Here is a 26,234-nt window from a genome sequence, read left to right as displayed (position 1 = left end):
TGGGTATCACCAGCAGACAACAGCTGCAGGGCCCTGAGATCCCTGAGAAATGGATACGTATTCCTTCTGTTTCTTCCAAGATAATTTGTGTATTTGACAGCTGAAGTTGGCAGAAGCCAGAACTACAGTCAAAAGAAACTATCTTTTGAGCCCAGCAGCAGCTTTGTCCCATCCATCCCTCACTCCCGCTCCTCTGAGCACAAATGCTTGCTGCAGCCACACTTCTGAACCAAGTCAGAAAACTAGATCCAGGTTGTTACTAACCAATTCTGCTGGATCAGCTTTAAGCCAGTCTTAGTTCAGGACTGGTTTCCTGATTTAAGAAACTCTGCATTTGTACCAAATTTGTACCAAATGCACAGCTGCACCATCTCTTGCTTAAGCCAGCACAAAACGCTGAATTTCTCAGCAGCAGTAGTGGCCAGTGTCAAGTATATATGAAAAAATTGCCTGATCAGCTGTGAGCCCTGGAGCTTGCGTTTCACTTTGGCACACAGAAACATTATTCCTCAGTGGAACCCCAACAAACACTGACACAGAATGAAACCAAATTTTAAGGGGAAAACCAGGTTTCTCGTAGAAGGGAAGTCTTAATTCTTCACAGCTCTAGTGAAGACGGCAAAAAATGTTCATCCAGCTTGTGCTTCATTAACCCAACCCATCTGCCACCTTCCAGTTCTGAAGAGCCTTGAAACTGTGATTGTGAAATGAAGTAGGAAATTATTTACTCAAGTAGACATTATTCTTGGTTAAGTCTCCCATTTCACTTGATGCTAACTTAAGCTTGTGCTCGGATGAAATGCTAGGTTATTTAACCAACTCTAGAATTCTCATTGTTTTATTCAGGCAAACATTTTAAGCATAATGTTTCTCCTTTTGAATCAAATTCTCCATGATGTAAGTCTCCTTAGCAAGATGAAGTCCACCTAGTCTGAGTAGTCAGGCTTATCTGCAACCACGCCAAGGGACCGTGGACCTGGAAGAAGGGTATCAGAAAAATGTGGCTTTGGGCCACAGAGAACCATTGCTTAAAATAGATAGTAGGTTAGTACCTAACACAAAATCACCTAAACTCTGCAGGAATTACTATGCTAGATCTGATCAGCAGTTCATCTAAGCCAGTGTTATGTCCAACCAAAGCCAGGAATAGGAGCTTCAAACAAAAGAGAAAATGGACAATTACTAATCAGAGAAGCATGATGTTTAGTAAGTTTCTTTAGTACCACTTAGGAAGTAGATGATGTGACAAAGTATTATGATTTACAGTCCATCCTTTTTCAACTCTTACCTCCTGTATGTTCTCTATCATACACAAGTAAAATGCATTTGCAAATACAGTGAATTCTTGGCCTTGAATATTTATCACTTAGCCACAAAGTCTAAACAAACCAGTCTAAGAAAAATAATTTTATCATAGATTAAACAGATTAATTTTAATAGCACACAGAACTAATATGCATTATATTTTATATTCAAATCAAATAGTATGGCTGTAGCTATATATGCACCTGCACACATCGTTGTCTTTTCTATACACTCTGTTATTATACACGGTTCTGAAAGTGCTAGTACCTGTCACAATAAACACGTTGCATTTTAAAATAAAATTCGTATGATTTTCTAGCTAAGTGGTGAGCTAGTTTCAAGTTCTTGCAGCTGGTTTCTGTCTCAAATAAATTGACAACTGTTCCAGGCTTTCCACTTACAAAGAACCTATATACAGTTCTGTTTCCCTGAACACAACCAGAGTGAGGTGGCCAGAAACACTTTCTTTGCACACACCTCCATCTCTTCCAGTAAACACTTCCAAATACTACTTCTCTCCCTGGCATCATAACACTAATGCTTCCTGGATATCTTCAGGATTTTAGAAATATCTCCCTACATATTATTTAATACATTTCTCCTACTTTTCTAGCCTCTCATAGGTCTCAGACAAGATCTAGACCCCTACATTTCTCTTTAGAGGCTAATCAAAGTCATCTCCAATATTTCACACTCCTAACCAACCTATGGCAACCAAGACTTGTGTTCTGGCTAGTGCCTTGTTAGATTCAGGTATCTTTTCCATAAAGGGTCAAACTAAAGGGCAGTTTTTCAGTCCATCAGGCTAAACAGTTTTTAAAATCAAATTCTATACTAGAAGCATGTTTAATGGTAAGCAAGAAATACAATTCACTACTGAATAACAGTTTTCTGTATGGTAAAACTATCATGATGGAAAATATTGAAAAACCTTTATTCTACTTTGAGCAGTTCTTCTGTCTCTGAATCTAAAAGGTAGTAGTAAGAAGTCACAGAAATGGGAGCAGAGTAAAAAAGGAGGAATAAAGGCAAATAAGGGAAGAACAAAGTGAAAGAGAGGGGGAATTTAACATCTATCTCATGGACTCCTGAATTGTATTACTCATGTGTTAATGTATAAACAGCTTGATTAATGATGAATGTCATTTTGTTGTTCTGATTAATTTTCTGCATTCATCCAGACCTAACTTAATTTTAAGTGTGTGATCCCAGCCTAGATTTTTGCTCTTTTTGTTATTTTAAATACTGTTTTCAGCTTCTAGGACATGTGCCATGGTGAATTGCCAATATGGATGTGAAGAAGTCAAAGGGGAGGTACAGTGTCTTTGTCCATCAGGTGGCCTTCAGTTGGGACCAAACGGAAGGACATGCATTGGTATGGTTAGAGAACACACTCAGCTTCTTTTCTATAGGATCCTGAACAATTTAAGAGTCTGGGGAAAGGTTAATAAGTAGTTAGCTCTCCTCACTGGCTTGAATAATGCTTCTTGTTACTCACAGTGTGATGTAAAGCTTGCATGCTTTTTTTTAAAACTGTTCTCAGAATATTGGCCATGTAATTCTTCGGGCGAGTCGCATCCCCAATAAATAATTAAATGTTTGACATAATTTGGAGTCATCAACAGATTCAGTTTCTCCCTATTGCTCTGAGGTCTACAATGTTTTGCCTGCAGGAAGCTGTCCTACTGACATAATGCATTACAGGAGTTGGGGGTTGTGTTTGGATGGGTTTTTCTTTTGTTGTGATAACCCACAATACAAGCTTCCAGATTTTTCTCCAGAAGCGTCAACATCACTTTACCTGGGGGTTTCCTGTGTGATGAAGAAAGCGTTACTTGCAACACTTGGTACTGTTCTGTGATACCGTTTTACATTGTCATCTGACAAAGCAGTGCTACAGCATTGCAATCCAATGCTGAAATGGTACCCATTTCAATACTGAAGCTAAATGAGCTCCTTTCAAAACCCAATAGATGTGAAACAAACCCTCCAAAGCAGGGACCACTCCAACACCTAGAGAAGAAGGGCAGTGAAGTGCGTGTCAGGGAGCAGCGGGAGCAGGGCTGTGAGCTTTGAGCTGCGTCTGAGCCCAGTGTCTGCAGGGCTGTGCCCTGATAAATCAGGTCCAGGGTCTGCCTGGGCATCTTTCCAAAAGCTGGAATATTCTTGTTGCTGTTCATCACAGACAAACCTGAAAGGCTCTGAAAGTGTTCATTTTTCAGACCAGATGCTCTTTGTTTTAAATTTAAGGGAAACACTGTACTTTATGCCATTTCATTTTAAAATAGGACCAGTAGCAGAGCTTCATATGTGAAAAAAACCAAAACAATTTTCAGTTCCAGATTTCTTCTTTACAATAGCTGTAGCTAATTCTTGAAATGCAAGTTGTCCTTTTGAATCAATAAGTACATTTTCCTGTAAAATGCTAACTTGTAGCATTTGAACAATATAAATTTAAAAAAAAAAACATCCAGAAAATGGTTTTTGTTTCCTTCTTTCCTACTTTCCCTCTTTCCCAATCTAGCCTCTCTTTCCTAGTCTCACCTGCCTCTAAATTGGTGACACCCCTAGTCAACCCCAGGGAATGATATTTTGTGGGTTTTTTAGTCTTTATTGCATTCAGGCAAGCATAGAAGATTGAAAATTACAGCTGGAAAAATAGAGAATGGAAATTTCTCCCTCAAGATACTCAAAAGCCGTTTTGACAACCATTTCTAGGTGTCCCTGCTTGAGCAGGGTGGTTGGACCAGATGACCTCCAGAGGTCCCTTCCAACCTCAACCATTCTGTGACTCTGTGAAAAACTTTTTGCAACAAGTGCTATTTACTAAAATGCCTTTAGCAACATACCTAATGGCAGTGATGATTTCACATATTTTTACATTCTTTCTGTCACAATGGTGCAAATTCTCCAGATCATAAAGGGCAGCTTGGACATGACACCTTACAGGCAAAGAAGAGTAACAGTAGCTAATCCATTTCTGATGCTGCTTACCAATACATACTGGTTGAATTATTTCTACAGTTTAAAGAATGTTTTAGATGTTGAGAGGTTTAACATTCAAACATAAAAAATGAATTTTAGCTGCAATGGCCAAAACAATATTATACTTTACATTTCAAACAAAAGATTAAATAAATGCATTGATCAAAAGACACTGCTATGTAGAAGGACATTTGCTGTATGAATTATTCTCCTTAACACACAGCTGTAATATCAAGTCACATATGAAGGCTGCATGGCCTGGGACTACTTTATCACTTTTAGGAGCTATCAGATAAACCTGTATGGATAACTGGCTCAACTGCCAAACTATAAACACTCCAACATGAGAATGCTATTTCTTTCTTTCAAATTAAATGAGTTCGTAATTGGAAGTTACCTGCTTTGAGTAATCAGCAAGGCTTTTGGACTACTACCAGTCACAGTTATCATGTTTTAATTATTTAAGAGCTATTTGAAGGTGAACATTGTAGACATGTACTTAAATACAATTCTCTTAAATCTCTTATTGAATTATTCAAGCAACTCTTTTTATTCTTTTGTATTGAGTTCATTTGTATTTACCTTGCCTGCTCAAATGGATTTGGAAGGATGCTGGTACATATGATAGAAGGTAAAATAGACAAAAAGGTATGTCCAATGGTTGGAAATAGCAGACCCTCTTCTTTCTGCATGACTTGTGGTATGTCACTGTTTTTCTGTCACCACTTCTCCATCTATAAAATGAGAGAGATAGTAACATCCTGCCATCTAGCATAATGCTTAATAGATTATAAGACACTCTAATGCTCTGGTATTAGTCACAGAAACACTAAACAGATAAACATTTGAAGATTCCTGGCTATTAGTCTTAGCTTAATCCTCCTAAGAAGCTGCATTATTCCTGGACCTGCAGAGCAGAAAAGCACATTAATGGGTTTCAGTTTTCCTCTCCTACATGTGCATAGGTGAAATTAAAAAATAACAATTATAGGAAAAAAAGTTAATTAAACCTAAACCTGTTGTTTCTAAGAGTACGGTGAGTCTTCAGTGTTCATTGCAGACATAAACTTCACGCTAGGATGGAGTGCAGCAGGCTTGTCCTTTAGCTTGTGACAGACCCTGGTCCTGGCAGAGGCACTGGGAACTGAGAACCTGGAGAGGTCTGGGAATGCCCTGGAGGCTAGGGAACAGAGACCATCATCAGAAATGTGTAGTGTGGGCAGAAAGAGGCATTTTTTGACTACAGGTTTGTTTAAATATTTTTCTGTTGTGGTCCACTTTCCTTTGATCACCTAAGCACTGTAAAAGAATGGTAGAAATGATAAAAAGACGAATGTGGTGTCCAGCAGCACTTCACAGCAGTTCTAAGCTGTAAAGGGCAGCAGCGTGGCACGATGAATTATGTGCAAAGACACTGCTATGTGCTAAAATGTGATAGGGAAAGACAAATGCCAAATGTCACAATTGGCACTATTTTAAATTTGACATGACAACAAAACAAATCGCATTAGTAACATTTAATTACAATGGTTGTTGAATAATATTCTTAGGCTCCTCCCATACCAAGCCTCCTCCTTCTCTCTCCAAAACATCTGTCCCTGTCATCTACCTTGCTTGGCAGACCACTCGCAGCCTGGAAGCTCTCTCCCTGCTATGTCTTGACTTAGCTCAGCAAGGGGGGGTGCAGAGATTCATAGAAAGAGCTGCTGCTGCTCTCGGTTTCCTGTTTCTGGGGCTTTCTCTTAAACTGTTCTCTGACATTGCCCTTCTCAGGGAAATAATGGAATTTGCGGAGTTCCTCCTGACCCTGCTCCATGACCTTAGGGCAAATCATTGTCCCCAGTGGGGAGAATCCCTACTGCCAGTTACCCTTTCTTTTACCATGCTAGGTCTCAAAATATTCTGTAAAGTTAGTTCACATTTTGCTGCTTCATTCATATTACCACAGGCAAAAGCCATCCCCAGGTGTGAAATTATAGGAGGTTTTTATTAAACAACTTGTGATAGCCAAGACCAAACCATTCCTGTGCAAATCACAGAATCACAGAATTGTATAGGTTGGAAAAGACCTTTAAGATCATCGAGTCCAACCGTACCCAGCTAGTTCTTGCTTTCCTGGTTCACTTTCTCATGGATCTGACCAGCATCCCTTCTCCTGCTCTAGACATTGATGAGTGCTCCACTGGCAAAGCTGTCTGCTCTTACAACCGCAGATGTGTCAACACATTTGGAAGCTACTACTGCAAGTGCCAGCTTGGTTATGAACTGAAATACATCAGTGGCCGTTATGACTGTGTAGGTAAGATTTAGCCCATGAATTTTCCTTCTTCATTCTTTTTCATTCCTACACCGTGCATCTTTCCTGTCATTGCCTAAAGCATGTTGGTGTAGTCTGGGGATACTGCCTCAGAAGCGGGTAAAAGATGTCACTAAGAATATTCTTGGTGACGCTTTGAACTTCTCTCTGGGTTTTCTCTGTGGCCTTATGAAAAACCTAATCTCTGGCACTTGCAAATTAAATTGCCTCATTGTACCAAGTCAAGATGTGCAAGGGCTTGTAGTACATTAGCAACAGTTGACTACAAAGAAGTGCTACTTCTAGTACAGGTTTAGTTAAAGAGCCATTTTTTGTCCTCTTGGCTTTCAACCTGTGATGAACAAGCAGTCCCACAATCTTTTTTTTTCTTTTTTTTTTTGTGTCATTAATGAGGAATGTGAATCAAGTGCCTTCATGACTGTAAAAACAGTTGTTTGGATGGACAGTACAGAACTTTTTTTAAAAAGCATGAAAATAGTAGGTTTGAATTGCTTCTCAGGTCTCTCTTGCATGCCTAAGTTTCTCCCAAACAAAAATAAATACAGGCAAAAAGTTATCTTGACATGCCCAGGTGTTAAAACAAATGTCAAAATACCTTTACTCCTGTTTCAATCCATTAGCTGAATGGTGGAAGAACAACAAAGTATGAGTTACTGCAGCAGGCACTGCAACAATATTGTTCAAGCAGTTTACACAAGGGCCTGGAAGGGTTGGAACTACCACAAGAAGTGCATACAAAAGGGAATTCATGGGTTTTGTTTACATGTGCTTGGTATTGGGAGTTAGGGGTGGGAGGGAGATCATAAGGCAGGTTTTGGAGACTTAAGTTTGCATTTCCTGTTGTATGCAAAACCTGAGAGTCTTAAAGTGGAAAAAATACTTTTTCATACAATATGTGTGCATGGGGGAAAAACTGGAGAGGTCTCAGCAGTCAGGATTTTATCCACAAACCTGACTCTCACTCTCAGACATACCATATTTTTTGAGTCAGTCTTCCTGCTACTTGTCTCCTAGCTGACTGACATTATGAGAGGACCTGTCAGCTGCTAAAAATGAAGCATTTTGGATAAAATGCAAGTGGTGCAAAAATTTGTGCAACAGCTTGGCTCCCTCATGTGGGAGAAATCAGAAACATCTTTGTGATGTAGCAAAAGAAGGGAAAAGGAGAACAAAATGAGTTACTCTTGTTGCCTGTACATTTTGGTGTCAGTTGAACGTAGTATTTTCTACTAAATTTTTCCTCATTATACTTTTGTCATACAGCATCATATGTATGCTGGAATGTTAGAGGTAGATAGAAGATCTCAACATCTTGGCATGCTCAGGGTTACTTTCTATTGCATTTCTTCTAGAGTGAGTGAAAGAATGAGAAAGATTTGGTGAATTGTTTTTTTAATTGATGTCACAGGTTCTCCTGGTGCCTTTTGCTTTTTGTTAATAGAACAGTGTGTACAACCTGTACTTTGAATCCTATTCTCAGTCAGAAAATCACTATGATCACTTTGTCTTCACCGGGATGCTCTACAGTTTCCATGGATGCATATGCCAGTAGTTGTGCCATTGGAGCTGACGTTAGTGTGAATTCTTCTGCCTCCGATGGTCTCTGGACCGTCTTGGTCTAACACTAGTGACTACAATACCTGGAAACAGATGGCTGGCACAAACAGGCTGTCACGAAGCTTGAGTTTCAACACAGTTTTCACTAAAGCATTTATGTCTTTCCCTAGATGTAAATGAATGTGTGACAAATACACACACGTGTAACCTCCATGCAGAGTGCCTCAACACCGAAGGATCCTTCAAATGCAAATGTAAACAGGGCTACCGAGGAAATGGATTTGATTGTGCTGGTGAGTACCACTGGATGTCAGGAATAGTGCTATATTGTTTTTCTCCAATAATTTATGGTTATAAGGTGTTTTCTAGGAACAATTGTGCTGAACTGTGCTGCAATACCAACCAAGGCAAACCTCTCCATGAAATAATATATTTATTGTATGAGTCATTGCACAGTTGATACAAGTATTATTAGCTCAAATTCATTTTACCTATGAGTCCCCAAGTCTCACAGCATCACTAGGAATCGCAAGTAGAACAGAGAAGAGAATTTGGTCTGAAGAAACACATAAAATAGCTTGAAAAAGTTACGGTGTATTTTCCTCAAACTCCCACAGCTAGCCTCTTGGAGGGCTGCGTAGTCCCTTCCAGAAGAGTTTCAAGCTGATTTAGCAAAAAGTGAGAGAAGGGAAGAAAGCCATGACTTCTGTGCTAAACTGTTTTCACTTTTCAATTTTGCCTTTGTTTGTCTATCAAATATTAAAGACTTCCTATACAGATGTCATTGCCTGGTTCTAACTGAATATGACCCTCCAAGAATAAAGAAGGAAAAGGCTGCTCTTGTCTTTATATTTAAAATGAACCTTTTTATTTAATTCCTGTATTAAACCTGGCAGAGATTTCCCCCGCAATGTCATTAGAGACGTTTTCCTCAGGAGGACATCTAAGTCCTGCTCAAATTTTTTGAACAAAATATGTTGTGAAAACATTTTAAAAGCTCTTGTCTATAGCAGATGAAGTCTACATAATATATAAACCTTTTTTTCTGGGTCTTTTTCAAATAATCCTTGATCAGATATGTATTATGATTATACTACATGGTCACAGATGTTCTCTGAGTCTGTCTATTATTCATGTTCCTACTCCCATTATAATAGTAATTGAAACCTCCAACATCACAACAATATTGACACTTGCTGCATTTGGAATAGTACTTTATCTGTATGATAGTTTATCAACAATTATCTTCTCTGTATTTAATATTAAATATATTCACTCAGTGTGACCACTGGTTTGAAATCAATGGTTCCAACTCCAAAGCCATTTGTACCCTTTGGATCTCAGGTATAAGTTATTTTACAACGTTTTATGTTTTTATACTCCAAGAATGTACTTAGTATCTAAAAATCATTAAGATCCCTGCCAGGGCCAACCCAAAAGATCTGATCTCAATCAGGTTGTTTTATAGATTAAGAACTTGACAGTGCTATGCTAAAACTGTATGTATACATATATATGTATGTGTCTGTATATGCATGAATGACATATCTATGCATATATATTTATGTATATGTATGATGTTTCTCCTACTGTATACTGCTGGAACTCATAAAAATAGATATATTGCACTCCTCCAGGCTTAAAAGTTTTATGAATTTATTCTTCATTCGAAGTACAGTGTTTTTGTTATAATATCTCTTCTACATTGTCATGCCTTTGGTGCTGCATTGAAACACAACTTTAAATGTTACATACTTTTTTTTTAGTTATGCAGATGTAGCTTTTCAAGCCAAAAATTGATCTAAAAAATGGGATATTCCAGTGAAAAGTAGAGTGAGTGATAAACCCAGTGGAGAGTTTTCAACCTATTGTTATCATCTGAAATTATTGTTAGTACCTATAACTGTATAATCCGGGCATGTTAATATACGTTAAACACAAAGCCAAAGCAACTTGATACATTAGTAGGGCTAAAACTATATTTTGGAAAATAAAAAAGCACAGAGATTTCTCCTAAGTGAAAATTTTGTTACATTTCTACCTCCAGTGAAAAATGTTGACTTTTAATGAGAAAAACCTGACTGGTACTGAAAGGATTGATTTGGACACAGATTGCCTCAGCAGGGCTGTTCAGAAGGGTTTTTATGCTCAAATTCAATGCTATGAGGCAGTTTCCTTGCTAGACCACATCCCTTGTGATACGTCACTGCAGCTTACTGCAACGGCAGGATGCAACGGGGCTTGAGACCTGACTGAATATCAAAGCAAACTGACATGACACATCTTGATATGGTTCTGTTAAAACAAAATGTACCACAGATGAAATGTTAAACAAATACATCTCTGAGCAAAAGGGTCTGGGGTTTTGGGTTTTTTTTTTTTTTTTTCTTTTTAACGAGAAGCTGAACATTTCAAAGGAAAATATCTTTTTGACCAAGTCTATGTATAAAATATTCTTTCCTCAAGCAGAAACAATTCAACAGGAATGGTTGCTTAAATATGAACAAAGGAAATATTTTAGCTTGTGGAGAGCCTATGACACATTTTTTAATGTCTAGCCCTGTAAAAAAATCAGTGCTGAAGATAGATTATTTCTATCTTCTCACTGTTTTTTCTCTTAAATTGTTTACTCTCTCTCTGCATACTTACTCATGTCATATGTCCCATCACTGAAGTCCACTAGTTGTTTAGAAGAGGCACGAGCTGTGCATTCATAAACTTAGTAGAACACAGTAAATGGAAAAGAGTTTTAATGCAAGAGAGGATAGAGGAATAACACGCAGTAATGAGAGAAATCAGAGCCATAGGCAGAAGGTCAAAAGGCAAGGGTCTAGCTAGAAAGATGTACAACAACAACAAAGGGGGGAAAATACAGAGTCAGTGGTAGGTAAAACCTGAAAAGCAGTGGTGCTAAAAAGAGGCTGGTTCATCTGGTGGTACTTCCCACACATACACCTTTTTTAAAGGGAAGAGGAGGAGGTTCTTTTACCCTTGAATGTTTCAATAGTTGATTTTTACTGCAATCCTCAAAAAACTCTGATCAGTGTAACTGTTGGGGCAGGACATGCGTTTTGCTATTGGGGAAAATGTTTTTTCAAACAGTGACACAAAGAGCAATTAGATGTACCAACCTACACTGAAATGCTAAGTGTTCTTCTCTATGTCATATGGCAATTGTGGAAAACTTTTGGCTTTACTGCAGTCAAAGGAAGTTTTGCTGTTGGCTTTAACAGGATGAGAACATTCTGGGAATTTGGGGGCTAGAGACTGTGGCTTCACATTTCTTTTGGTGGCAGTGGCTGCAGCTCCTGCAGCCCATCCCAGCTCCCAACAGATGGGCCTGGGGTTGTGCTGCAGCTAAACGAAAGGCTCCTTAAATATGTCCTCAGTAGTCCACAAAATTATTCCCACAGGGTGGGAATCCTGTTTTCACAGAGAACCATTAATTCTTTATAGCAATCGTCTCTACTATATAACGAACTGGCTACCATGGGAGCAGTATTAGCTTTTTATAACAAATGAAAAACATTTTAATATATAGCTTAATTTTCAGAGTATGAAATGAGAGTAACTAAGCACATTGTTTATAATGAAACTTCTATGGCTACAGAGCATGAGGAGACCTCATGCTACCAAATAACCTAATAAGTGAGGTAATGTAAAACTCACTTTTGCAAAGAAGGTGGAGGAAATTATTTCATTTAATTTGTATGTCAATACACTAACTTAGGAGAAACCTGCTGAAACAGCAGGCTGCAAACAGTGCTGCTTGTATGGATACAACCTATGATTGTTCAGGCACCCTTTTGCCATTCAACACTCCTATAGGCATGAAATGTTGGAGGCTGTTTCTCAACCGTCTCTAGCGTACATTTCATTTGAGAATCCATAGAGGTGTAACCTTTCAAATGCTCCCTAAAAGTGTCCTAGCCATTTCCACATCTGGCCTCTATCTTGCTGCAATCTGTTGCTGTTCTCAAGTTCATGTGTTTCCTGATTTCCTATTGTGCATTGAAAAACCACATTTCCCTCACCACATACTTCTCTGTGTAGTCCAGCTTTTATTGAAGAATAGGGTCTCGCAAGGTTGCATAAGCAATTAAGATTCCTGGGGGAAAAATGAACCTATTTTTGATTCACTTTTTTGGTAGGGAACTACAAAATAACAGGAAAAAGCAGTATTAACTTAAAGCCTACAACCTTCAGGCGTCACTCTAAGGAGCTCAACAATGGCACTCTTGTTATTGCCTGGCTGGAGGCAGAGGCTACTATTCTTCATTATGCTTTGCTGGATATCTAAGTGGCAATACAGAGTCATGACAACTCCCTTTGTCCCTTTTGTATTACTCAGGTTCCTTTTTTGCTCATAGGGTAACCCCTAAAACCCATATATGATTTTGCTTTCTTATTAACTTGCCAGCGCTGAGAAAAGTTGGGTATGCCATCATAAAATTTCAAAGCTTAAAAAGCGATTGTGGTCATATCACTGGTGAGATTCTTACAATTTAATTCAGTATGGAGCCAAATACTGCTGTCATCCTTTCATGAATAGCACTTAAGCTTTTGTCATACCACATTTCCTACTGGAAGCATTGCTGGCTGGTTTAGTCATGTATTAAGCACAGTCCAGCATGATGAACTTGCCCTGATTTCTCAAGGCATCCTTCCTTCAATAAGATGGTAAGAATTTTAGAAATGAAACAGGCTAGAAATACATTTTGCCAGATGATATTCCATGGTGCATAAAAGAGAATAATAGTCTAGAATATATGTTTTAACCTCTCTATGAAAGCTTTCAGACTCTCTTAAGACTATCTAAAAGAAGTTGAGAACTTTTAGAATGATTTCTAAAATCATTCCTGCTGATCTAGTCTTTACTCACATCTACAGATTCCCCCTAAACATGGTAAATGATTGTCTGTATGCCTCATCCCCTCTCCAACTTTTATGTACAGAAGCTACAAAGGGAGCTACAAAAAGACTTGTAAGCCAGTCTCCTAGGCCTGTCTCTCACCAGGTTTTTAAATATATTGCTAGGTGTGAAGGTGGAAGCAGCGCGGTGCCTGCTGGAGAGCAGAGCAAGCCGTCTCCTGTTGCAGCCCCCTTACGTTCAGAGCCCCGCCAGCGCCGGCTGCGGTCGCAGGGCGTGGGAGGGAAACGGATCACTGTCTGTCCCTCTCCTGTATCATCCCCAGAGTATTTCCCTTTACACAATACAGCACAGAGACAGGGGGTTAGCATTTGCTCTCTCTCTATTTTTTCCAACTCAACTTTCACGACTTGGTCATTAGCCATCCTACACCAAGCCATTTCTGTGGTTTTATAATCTTGCACAGCAACTGATGACAGAAAAGATTTACTTTTAGCCCTCAGCCACCATTTGCCTTTGTTTTTCCACCTCTCTCTACCTCAAAGAAATAAAACACCTTTGAAAGCTGAGATATTTTCATACTAGGGGAATAAACACAAACTGTATAAGAGCAGGAGGTGTTAATCTACATGCTTCCTGATGGAAGGTGCACAAAGAAGAGCTGGGATGAAATGCACTCCATTTCTTTTCACTTTCTAAAATTCTCTATGCAGTCACGTGGATGGATAAATGCACAAATGTTTGTGAGCACCACCTGTGCATATATATTCATGTCTTGGGGCAAAGGGTCCTGAAAAATCCCTGCCTCAGCTGTAGAACCCCAGATTGTCAGAGAAGGTGAGCTGTTCATTAAGGCGAGCCCACAGGCAGTGGATTCAACAGAACAGACTGAGTTTAAGGTGGTCTATCCTTACACTGGATTATTCCTCCTGCAATTTATGGGTAGACATAAAAAGCCTTAAATCCACACCTCTGGCTACTCTAAAGCTGAATGCAGATTAGAAGGATACTAGTGATATATCTAAAATATGCTTGGTGTCTAGTCTCTCTTTGTCCCCATGAGCATGCAGATTTTCATACTGCAGCAGCAAACTGGAGTCTGCAAGCACATGGGGATTATACGCTTTCATCCCCCTATTTTTGTCACTCCTGTCAGTTGATTTTCTGCACTGCTTAGTTTTGCACATCCAAGGAGATTGGTTTTCTGACACCACAGATTATGTTGAGCTATAAGAATTTTTCATTTCACTAGGAAGACTTCAAAGCATAAACTAAAAGCAGATGTTCAGGTTTGCTGAGCAGTCAGTCCTGGCTTGAAAATCTCCATAGCCTCTTTATTAACAGCCTGGAGTTTCTTGTTACTGATTGATTGTCAAGAGGAAATTTGTTTGGAATGAAGCTTTCCTGTTAATTTTTATTGCTGCATTCTGAGTTTAGAGCCAGAGAACCTTACATCCTTCATGACATCATCCTCCAGAGGAAAGGCTCACTTAGTGGAGTATTAGTAAAGAGTTTACCTGCAAGTATCTGACAAGCAAGACTACAAGTTTTACCCAAAGAAAAAGAGAAACAAAATCCTCGATTTTGATTTATATTTTATTGGCATCCATTTACTTTATACCTCCAACTGCAGCCTCAGAAAATCTGAATGCACCAGTGAGCACACCAAGAGAGTCTGATTTTGTTCCTAAGTACTAAATAGCATGTAGGTGCATTTGCCATAAATAAAATGTGATGAATTCACAGTGATAGGATTGTATTTTCCAGGAGTGAATATAAATTCAGGGAACTTTCCCCTTTTCCTACGAGATTACAGTTCTATTTTATTAACTGGTGTTTTTTCTTCTGCTATGTTTCTATGAAAATAAGCACACAGAAAAAAGTACTACCCAAGGTTACAAGTCCAGTCTATCTGTCCCAAAATACTGCTATAAAGTTTTTATTATTACGAAGTGAGGAGCAAAATAGGAACATATTCTTGCCCTGATAATGCAATCACTAGACAGCAAAAGCAGAAGGAAATAAAAATAGCTGACTTCCCCCACCATTTGCAATCCCAAAAGACTGTAGGCACTACAGCATCAATACTGATTGAGAATCAAAGATAGAAAGCAGTATATAAGGCTATTCTGACCCATTGGTGGAATGGTCTCCATCTACGGAAGAGCCTTTGTACAGCACGCTGGAACTGCTCAGCTGTCATTATTTCCTAGGGACTTCGTATAAAGGACTCAAACTGCAGAAGGCTGTCACTAGCTTAGTTGGTTGTGCTATCCTACTTACCAGTCCTTCTTCCTAACCCACACAGATTCAGGCTGTGGCCAACACTAGAGGGCCAAGTATATAATTGCATAGTGACTGGTCATGTCATAGCAGTCATGAAATCCTGAGTTGATTCAAAAGCCTCATTGTCCCAAGCCTCAAAGTCCATTGCCATGGACTTTAAACCCCAAGGACACTCTATTCCTTAGTAGCTCTGGTACTATGACAGGTGGGGACTTGGTTAACTCTAGTGGAATCCTTACGGTGGGATGGAATCATCTCATAAACTAGAACTCCTCAGATTTATGTCTTCTCTAAAACTTGCATATCTGTCACACAAACCCTTCCAGACCTAGTTTTAGCACAGTGGTGTTCCTCGACTGATGTTGAGCAGCAACTGATGTTGCTGATAAAAAGCAACAACTGCAGTATTGCCATAAATTCTCCTTTGAATTTGCTTTGTACTGTACACATACCTTCAACAAACTGATCCAAAGTAGTCCTGGCTTTAACCCTCAGTTATGAGTTGGCCATTAGCACAAACAGCCATCAGTCTTTGCCAGATGACAGAAGAGTATGTCTGGAAGGGACTAAAAAACATCAGTTAGTCTGTTCTTTTGCTCTGAGACAGATCATGTCCAGCAAATTAATGACAGATTGTAGCCTAACATTTTTTTAAAACTTCTAGTGATACAGTTCAAATAATCTAAGTGGCTTGCTCCTGGGTTTTACTATCCCATAGCAAGGATAGTAAGCAAGTTTTTTCATATTATGTAAGTAAAATCTCTCCTCATTTCCTGTAAACTGATAATTTTCCTATCTCAAGAGAACATGGAGAACAGCTGGCCAACATAGTGTCTCAAAGGAGCCCTTTGCACTGGTTCTGGGTCCCACCAGTGGTGGAAAATCAATCCTGCCTCCCCACATCCCTAGAAATGCATCTTCAAATGGGTTCCTATGAAAAATATGCCTCATTCAAGCATCCAAACATAGTTTGATGATGGTAGAGAGAGAAAAACTGAATTTTAAAAGAAGTAAAAGGCTTGTGTCTTGAAACTCAATACATTTGCAAGCAAAGCATGATTTGAAAATCAGGGCTTCCATGTAAATGTAAAAATGTCCTCTTACCAACAAATGCTTGGAAGTTTTTGCCTGGATATAGAGGATATTTGACTTCATTATACTTCATAATAGGGAAACCCCCACATTCAGATTTTTTTTCTTTTTTTTTTTACAGATTTGAACAATCTCAATTGACTTTTACCCCACTTCTAAGTTTTTCACTTCTGGCAGCCGTTGTGTTTCTGAGCAGAATCCCAAGGTGCAAGATACTACAAGGCTGGTTATCCTTTTAGTATTTTGTAGCCAAGAGGAATCATAAAATAGTAAAAATATCAGGAAATTTTACATTTATATTCTAGTCCACCTTGAAATTGCAAGAAGATAATAATTTGGCATTCTTGGATGCCTCTCTGAAGTTTTGGGGTTTACCCCTTAGAACGAAGTATTCCTTAGAGCTAAATGAAATGTGACGGAGCAGCTTGATGTATCTCCTCTCAAAATATGTTCCATTTCAGTGGCTTTCAGCCTGAGGTAAAGTGCAAATAAAGTAAGGCCAAAGAAGTTCACAAAAGATAGCTAAGAAAAATGCTCATTGCTAGTAGGCTGACATTTGTTGTGCAGGGAATCACACCTCCATGGACAATTTTTAGTAGTCCACAAATTGAAGAAGGATATTTTTTTCTACCCAAGATCCAGTGTAAAACTAATTAATGTAAGGGGCTCTATGGCCTCTGTTACACAGGAGTCCAAATGAGGTTATGACAGAGGGTCGCTTTGGTCTTTTCACTGTAACTCAAACAGGGGGTTGTCCATACAACAGAGCTAAACACGTGTATGCGTATTCAGTACCGTGCAGAGCTGAACTTATATCTCATAGTAGAGAATTTGGCTGTATGGGTCTCTGAACATTGTAAAGGACACTGTGGTACCATTTATAAATGTCATTGCTGAACGATTCCTTAGATGAATGTTTAATATTTTCTTCTTGGTTCTAGTTATCCCTGAAAAGTCAGTGAAGGAAATTGCAAGAATCCCTGGAACAGCTAAGGACACAATTAAGAAACTTCTTGCGCATAAAAACAGTGTGAAAAAGCATGAAACAATCAAGAATGCGATCCCAGAAGCAGCCGTGACACCAGCTTCTAAGACCCACTTGCAGTTATTGGACTATGAAGGTGGTGTGGATCTTGGTGGGAGCTACACTAAGGAAGAGAAAGAAACTGAAGCTACTGCAGAAGAGGAGGCAGAAGAGTCAGACGAAGAGGATAAAGGGGGTTTTGAGAATCAAATTGACCATGAGCGAAGCCTTAGAGGAGACGTCTTTTGTAAGTTTCTTCATTCCTTTAAAAATCTAGTTTCAATGTAAATATATATATAAACACTAACAAAATCAACACAAAACATTACAGCCATTTTAACAGAATTTACTTGTAGGGAATGAAAAGCAACCTAACATACCTACTGGTGAGACTAAAGGTACCGAGTCTCCCTTTTAGGGGAACGCGTCTGCAGGCAGCGTGAGCAGAGGCGTGCGCCGTCCTGGCCGCCCCTCTGCGGGCTGTGCTTTCAGAGCAGCTTACACATAGCACACAGCTTCTCCCCGGTTTCTTCACAGAAGCCCCAGCGAAACAAGATAGCGTGCTGCTTCATTACGAGTAAGACAATAATTAGCTTTGATTCGTGATAGGCGTACTCATCATCCTGAGTAGTGTGCGTTGTTCAGAGGAAAAACATAGACTTTGGTGTCCTTGTGTTTCAAATAATATAGACCATATAATAGGCACCACTGTTGTTCATGTCATTCCCACAGAAAAATAACGTGAATCACAGAGGGGTTTCTTATCCCTTTTGTTTAAATGTGAGAGTTTATCTGAATGGATACTCTCAAATTTAAAGCATTTGATGGTATTTGAGCAGGAGTCTTGCTTAATTTCTGACATTAGTCATTTATCAGGAAGATTGCCATAGGTTTCCTCAGTCTGCTCTCAGGTGTTTCCTTCCAACTATTACCTTGTATGCTATACAATTTCTTGTTGTGTTCTTTAAAGCTTTCAAATGCATTTTAATTGGCTTTTAGTACATCTGGCTCAGTTGAATATTCTTCAAGGTAGTGGCAAAAACATGTAATATGAAAAATACACCCTGATAGTAGATTATTCATGATACTTTCTCTTTTCCAAAGTATAGAAAAAAAATAAATACTATCCCACAGTAATTAAAATTATGCACCATTTTTCATAATAATAAAAATGAACACAAATGAAGTTTAAGTTAGCATTCAAATTGTTGCTATTTGATTTGAAAAGACACATAAGTATAATTTTTTTAAAGGAAAGATCATTTTAAAGTCCTCTGGAAAAAATGGTCCCTAATATTGCTATTGTAAGAGAGCCAAGAAAACATGCGATTATTCACCTCAATACATTTGAGAATACAAGCTTCTTTGCCAAAGGCACTCTTCTCCTGAAATTGCCATTTTTTGGTTTTCAGTGGTAATTGGCCTGTTTCAGTTCAGGCTAAGGATATAGACTAATATTGCTTCCCCAAGTTATGCTAGCGAGCTGATAACCAGAGTGAAGTCAGGTCCTTGTTCACCAACCTCCTTCCTTCCTGCAAATACTAACAGTGAGTGCTTATGGCCTATTTCACGTTTGCTGACAATACCAAACTGGGGAGAGCAACCCATACACTAAAGGGCAGCGCTGCTATTGAGAGGGACCTGGCCAGGCTGCAGAAATGGGCTGACAGGAACATTATGAAGTTCAACAAAAGCAAATGCAAAGGGAGAGAAAAGCCTCATGCAACATTATAGACATGGGATGACTGCTTAGGAAGAAGTTTTGCAGAAAAAGAGAAGTGGTTCTTCCCCTCTATTTGGCACTTGTGAGACCACAGCTGAGGTGCTATGCCCAGTTTTGGGCTCTCCATTACAAGACCGATGTGGACATACTGGTACAAGCAGTGCTCCACCAAGGGCAGGGGCCTGGACAACATGGTATAAGAGGAGAGGCTGAGAGTAACTCCTTTTTTCAGCCTTAAGAGGAGAAGGCTAAGGGGAGATCTTAGAGGTGTCTTCAACTATCTAATGGAAGGTTATAGGGAAGGCACAGCCAGACTCTTCTTGAAAATATACAGCAGTAGGACAAGAAGTAGTGAATATAAGTTGGAACAAAACAAAACTCTGATTAGATATAATGAAAAGAATATTTTACCATGAAGGTGGACAAAAATTGGTACAGGTATGAAGAGAGGTTGTGAAATATCCATCCTTGGAGATACTCGTAATATGACTGAGCTGGGCCTTGAGCAACCTCCTGATCAGGAGGTCAGAGCAGGTGACCTACAGATGTCCCTTCCAACTTACACGATTCTATGACTCATTCTATACTCTCAACCGAGCATTTCAAAGCAGTTTAGAAAATAGTGGTATCCAGTGTGTGTAAACCTGCATCCTGGAAGATGCTTAGATGCCTCTCTAGTACTGTAAGCACGTAAGCTCACAATGCAGGAATCAGTGATATTTCAAAAATATCAAAACAGCTGCCACCTAGCCACATGCAAAAATAGACTTCTGCATGTCCGCTTTTAACCGGACCAAATGGTGAAAATGCTCAGGACTGACATGCCACTTCAAGCCCTACCTTGCACAAGAAGAGAAGCTCAGGGTGGGATTACCAAAGTGAGGGAATGACAGATAGAGCTCTCTCTTTCATGGTGAGACCTCGGTGTATTGAGAGCCCTCTTCAGACCTTATGGCTGTCAGAGGTAGGAGGCAGTTGGCATACAGGCCAACACAAAAAGAGTGTTGATACTCGGGTTGAAACAAAACAAAACAAAACAAAAAAACCCAACAGCCAGAGCAAAAGAAGTATGTTCATGTTTCCATCTGATAAATTGGGAAGCTCAGCTGGCATACAGGAGATCCCCCCTAATTCAAAATCTGTATTGCACAGACAGCAGGGACTTCCACCCACCTTACCTTCTCGAATGACTGTGGTAAGCTCCAGGCTATACTCAATCTCTCTGCATTTTATCGAAAGTTTCTGGCTAATGGTGACATGCCTCCAAAGTTGAGGATCGTGTGCTCAGGATGTCACTGTCCCTCTGGCCAGCCACACCTGATCCTCAGCCTCTCTCTTTATTTTCACTCCTGACAAGCTTATGCCACTGCCTATCCATCTTCTAAGGATCCCTTCGTAAATCATTTACCTAAAAGAGGTAGCAGGAGCTGAAGCCAAACTGGGGTCGAAGTTTTCACTGGATAGCAAGCTACCCTTGGGGTTCAGCCTTACCATGCTGGTACTGCGAAATGCATTTGAGAGTCTCAGACCAAAGGATTAAGTGACTTGCCTCTGTTCTCTCACGAGAAGCAATAAAACAAATTTATACATGAAACTAGAATTCCACTTTAAAAACACCAGGCTTACAGGGAGCGCTGTGCATAATGAAATAGATGAGGTTTGAGAGCCACCTCCTAGCCATCCCCTGTCCGGGGACCTTTAGATAGCTAAGTAAATAAAGATAACAGACTGCCACTAAAAGGTGTAGCAAAAGGCTAGTTAGGTTCAAGCATATCCTTTCGTACAGCGCACAGCAGCGTCCTTCTAGAAGTGCAGGCAGACACCAGTTCACTCTGCCTGTCAAACAGGTTTGTTAGCGCTGGTCTGCCAGTTGTGCCAACGCTGACTACGTGACTTCTTGGTTGGAGCTGGCTTGCACCCAGCTTGCTTGGAGCACAACTAAAGTGAGCTCAGGTCCACCTGAAAAGTACCACGTAGATAGACCCTCAGGTCAGTCTATAAGTCAAATAAGGGGCAACGAGATCACAAAAGCAATAGGAAGCTTCAGGAGCACATCTGGAAAAACACTGCTTGGACTAAGCTGCAATATTAACATGTTCAAAGTGGGAAAAAAAAAAAAAAGAAAAAAAAAAAAGAAGCCAAAACCCCAAACCCAACAAGCGGAAGCTCAGTAGAATAGCTCTGTGGAGCACTGTTTTATGAGCACCCTTCAGAAACAGTACAAAAGCACTGGTAAGTGACTGGTAAGTGACTTTGTGGTGCTGAAGGAGCTTACTGAAAACACTGATAGATTTTCCTTTATGTGCACTTGGTTTCACCTCTCTGCTTTGCCAACTGCTGTATATAAAATTACTTATAGTGCATTTGGAAATGACATTTTTGTCTGAAAAAATATGGCTTCCTTTATAGCTTGGAAGTAATTTTCTATTTGTCTGCAATAATGCATGTGCTATCCTTAAAGCTTTAATTCCTTTTTTTTTTCCTGTTAGTGGGACTGTATTTCTTATAAATCATCTGTAGCATCACATTGAGCTCTTGCTGAGGCAGCTATACTGGAAGAACAGATATATAGCAGAAATAAGCACCCATGTATTTAAGTGTGCTAGTTGTGGGCAATGTGGTATATTTTTATTTCTTGTTATGGCTGTTTGATTTTTCTGTCCCCTGGAAAATGCCTGTGCCTGGTTTTGCCTCGGTAGTCTAGTTAGTCTAAATGTAAAATAACACACAAAATTTGGGAAAAGTAACTCACTGTTGGTAATTCTAACACGTAGAATTCTGAAGTGCCTGAAACTGCAGCATGTGGGAACTCTCACAAAAATGGTACTCACTGTCTTTCTAACACTGCTCTCTGATGTTCAAAGCCCATAAAAAAACCCCAGAAAACCAGAGTGGGCACTGTAAAAAAACCAAGCAGAATATAAGAGGTAGTAAGATGAAGACTAGCTTCCTATATATACAGTATATCACTATGTCGGACTGAAAGGAATATGCCACAGCTTTGCTACCACATGCTCCTCTGAAAGAATTACATTTGCCAGATGTCTGACATCTTTTGAGCCTTTTATCTATAGCTGTGGACCAAGCTGTGGTCTGAGCATTATTCACTCACACAGCCGTCTAATTATCAGAAAAGAATAAGATTAAGAGCAAACATCCTGATTAACTGAGAGAGTGCTCTTGTTCAGAATTACGAGCCTAGAACCCACAAGGGAAACAATCCACTTTCAGTCTTGCCAAATAAACCAGAAAGCCAAAACCTCTTTATCATTCTTGGTGCTATCAAAGGCAGGGGCTCTGTAATTAACATAGCTGGCTGCATGATACCACGGGAGTGTTTGAAGCACAATATGAGTTTCATAAATGGATGGAAGTACAGAATATGGAATTTAGGTGCAGCTGGCAACACCATTCTGGATTATGAATGGTACACGGAAAGCATTAAAATGTTAGAAAATGACAGAATTAAGGCTGTGCACTCTAAGTTCACCTCTAGCTTGAGTGTAGCATCTGTACAGTCATTGCTTATATAACCAAGCACTTTGGTCCACCTCTCACCTCGCTGTGTCTTCTTCCATGTACAGAAAGGACATTGCTCACAGTAAGGAGCTTTCCAATACTTTGGTTTACTCTCATTTTCTGTGCATCTGCAATTTTTGCAATCAATAGGACAGAGTCCTATTTATTAAACTGCACCTTTCACAGCAGGACAGGTTCTTCCTTCACACTGAACAAGGTAAGGATCCCATGGAAAGCAGTCATTTAAAGTCATTACAGACTGTATCATAAGGTATAAAAATACAAGAAGAAAAATTTAAGTTTTCACAGATGACCTTAATTTTGACATTTCTTAAATGTTGGTGGCTTCACTTTCCTATCTTTAACTATTGTGTTTTAAAAAAACCTGTGAGTAGTAGTTTTCACGAAGGTCCTGTATTTTGATATATTTTATTTTAATAATTTCAAGCTCCATGTAATAATTCCTTTTTTCCCTCCAGTATTTTTCTGTGGCTCCCTATATATTTATTATGTAGTAAAACTACTATGATAAAATAATACATAAATTTAAAAATAATAATTAGGATCTCTGAGAAGTGTGACCTATCCATTTTTCCTAATTAACTACTCTTCCTGGAAGACAAACAATACCAATATTAATAATACAAAAGGCAGATGCTATGTGAATACTTGAGGGGATTATATGGAGAAACTTAATGTGGTAGTAAAGGAATCACTGCTGAATAGACATCAGCGGAGAAGGGAAAAAAACGATGTGTAAATTTACGAGCTGTAAATTTGAGCTCATCATGTACTCCAAAAGATCATTCAATATCATTAGAAATGAAAGTATTTTTAAAGCAAAAAGTTCAAACAATTAAGTGCCTGAATCATGACTGAATTTCTATAATAACAAGGATCAAGTATAGCATATGAAAATTTAAAAGGAAAGGAAACGCAGTTAACATGCAACCCATCCTGAAAGAAAAATGCAAACAGCACAATGCCTTAAGTCCTCTGCATAGTGGTTATCAAACAAGAAAGTCATAGTACAACTTCACGTACTTAATAAAACTACATCTCGGGCATACTAGTATCCCTGTATAAAGAAGCACACCAACCTTCTGCCAGTATCCCCTGGTGAAATAAAATCTCTCTGGCATGTTCAGCATATAAATCCCTTATATTAATAATGGATAATTCCAGCCAAATGTGACTGGAACAGACAGTATATGCAAAAATACAGATAAAACAGAGTGCTTTAATATTTTCAAGCAATAATATTAATTGTCACTGCTGTCAGTTGTAGTGGCAATTTTGTAGAGACAAGTAGTCTCTGCCTAGCCCAGGTATATGGTGTTCAAATGTCCTGGTTTGGTTGAGAAAGTCCTTGAAAAAGAATCTCACCAAACATCATGACAAAAATCTCTTGTATATTATTTTGATTTGGCTTTTCCTATGGACAAAGGATCTTCCCTCTGTGCCCCCACTCAAACTGAAATCTGGGAAATGAATCTATTCCAAATAGTGTAGCACCGAGTACTCAACAGGAAGGTTACATGATCCACCCTTTGCAACTGCACCAAGTCACGTAGCCCAGTACAGGAGAGCGTGTTCCCCTTGTAACACCAGGCACAGCGAGCAGAGCCCTATGTCCTTTTAACCAAAAAAGATGGTGACCCTACCCTGGGGACACTATTTCTGGCAATCCTTCCTGACCTGTCCAAGCAGGTTACAGAAGAAACCTGTTGAGATGTCTGAGCTACCTCCCCCAATCCATCAATCCATCCATCCATCACAGAAAGGCAGAAAGGGTTAGGATTACTGACTTGCATGATTTTTTTTTCTTCTAATAGGCTGCCTTGCCTCACAATTGAAGCAGAAAAGCCCACAGTCCTTTATGGCACAGAATTTTGAATAAATTTATATATAACTAATAACAGTATTACTTATAAATATTTAATTTATTATTTATAATGGCTATTAACAGAACCTGTTAGTACTATGCCCCTAAAAGTGCTAGACCAGCAATATTCTTGCAATTCTGTTTGGAAAGAAAAGCTTTTGTCCCTACAGAAATCACAGCTACGGGGAAGCACACTCTTGCCGAGGGTAAATATCCCTTCGGGTTCCACTAGCGTTTTGCAGTTAATTAGACAATCTTTTTGAGTCCTTTCCAGTCTAACCACATTTAGCTGAATGTACCTGGTACTACCAGTGCTGGTCAGTTCACACCATTCTCTTGGCACATGCAAGCTCCCTATCAACTTACCTGCATGAAGAAGCTCGAGTACCTGAGAACCTAGTCTTAACAAAAGTCGCCATATATATTGCAACTGTCTTCTGCTCACTTTCTCCATACCGCCTGCAAAATTATGGCCAGCTTTGGATTAATTAGCATGACTGGGAAGAGTTACGTCTAAACAGTAGCTAGTGCTGCAGATAAGTAGATGGGTGGGCACCAGCAGTACAGAAAGAAGGACAGACTCTGCGGTGCCTAAAGTGGGATGTATGTGAGCTTTTCTTAGTGAGTGTATGTTCTTAGCCTGCCTTTCTGCAAGCACCACCTGACAGCAGAAGAGCTGAAAGGAGCAATCCTGACTCCTGCCTAGTACTTAGGAGGGGGTAAACTTTGGATCCTGGCTATGTCCAATGATGGTCTGATGTAAAATGTAGGCACATTACAAGAAGTAAGGTTTCTTGGAAACCTTTCTGTAAGCTGAAGCTTACAGTTTCTCATAATACGTAGGTGATATCTTCCAGTAAGTGGAGAACCTGAGTGTAATGCCTGACACTGAAAACAAAAATAGATTTGGATACAAAATTTGGATCTTTTTATGTGCATGACAGTTCTTCACTTGAAGCATCTGCAGCACACAGCTACACCTGCATGTATATCCCTCAAGTGAATTCAAATATAATTCAATAACTCAGTAAATAAATCATTCTGGCAGCTGTTGTCTTCTGTTAAATCACTCCACTCTTTCCAGAACTGATCGTATTTTAATAGCTCTCTTCATTTTGGCAAGGGTTTTCACAGCCTGAGCCTCTTTAACTAAGTACGAGGCCAAGTTTATGGCATGGCAGTAAACTTAACACCTAATCTCTATATGCCTGTTCCTAAACGTGTATATGTAGACATATATTAATTTGGAGAAAGATATATTAATCCTTGCCTTAAGTAAGAATATTATCCAGGTGATTTAAGCAATGGTCTGGGTGAGGGGAAGGCTGCAAGGGCAACAAGAGAGGACACGCTCCTGGCAATTCATCAGAAAGCTCATAAGATTGCATGAGTCTCCTTTCTTGGCTCAATTCAGCACCTCTGGAAAGTGCCTCCAGGGCCTCTTTGTTAGTGTGTGTTTTCTCTGGTGTACACACAGCGCAATTTTTGACAGTTTTGAAGGAGAAGAAAGGTTAAGTAGATGGCATAGTCTTTATGGTGCTAGGAGGCTCTGGATTGCAGTGGGTTGTAAGTATATTCTTAAAATTGAGTATGTGTTTACAACTGTGAGTAGGTTGGAGTATTTCAATGGAAAGCTCAGTGGAACTCACAGGAACAAACTCCCCTCTGAAC

The 26,234-nt window shown here is 39.4% G+C and overlaps 1 protein-coding gene across 1 annotated transcript in view; it reads left to right on the top strand.

Moving 5' to 3' along the window:
• EGFL6 (EGF like domain multiple 6) overlaps window positions 1–26,234 on the top strand; it is a 46,300-nt gene that overhangs the window by 13,113 nt on the left and 6,953 nt on the right. Inside the window, exons 5-8 of the mRNA XM_075491900.1 lie at window positions 2,561–2,680; window positions 6,455–6,589; window positions 8,335–8,457; window positions 17,354–17,683. Of these exons, the coding sequence (XP_075348015.1) occupies window positions 2,561–2,680; window positions 6,455–6,589; window positions 8,335–8,457; window positions 17,354–17,683 (708 nt within the window). The remainder of the gene's footprint in view (window positions 1–2,560; window positions 2,681–6,454; window positions 6,590–8,334; window positions 8,458–17,353; window positions 17,684–26,234) is intronic.

This window comes from Mycteria americana, chromosome 1, assembly GCF_035582795.1.
Source record: "Mycteria americana isolate JAX WOST 10 ecotype Jacksonville Zoo and Gardens chromosome 1, USCA_MyAme_1.0, whole genome shotgun sequence".
NCBI classification, from domain to species: Eukaryota; Metazoa; Chordata; class Aves; order Ciconiiformes; family Ciconiidae; genus Mycteria; species Mycteria americana.
Note: the sequence above shows the minus strand (reverse complement) of the source record. Positions and strands in the feature narration are given on the sequence as shown.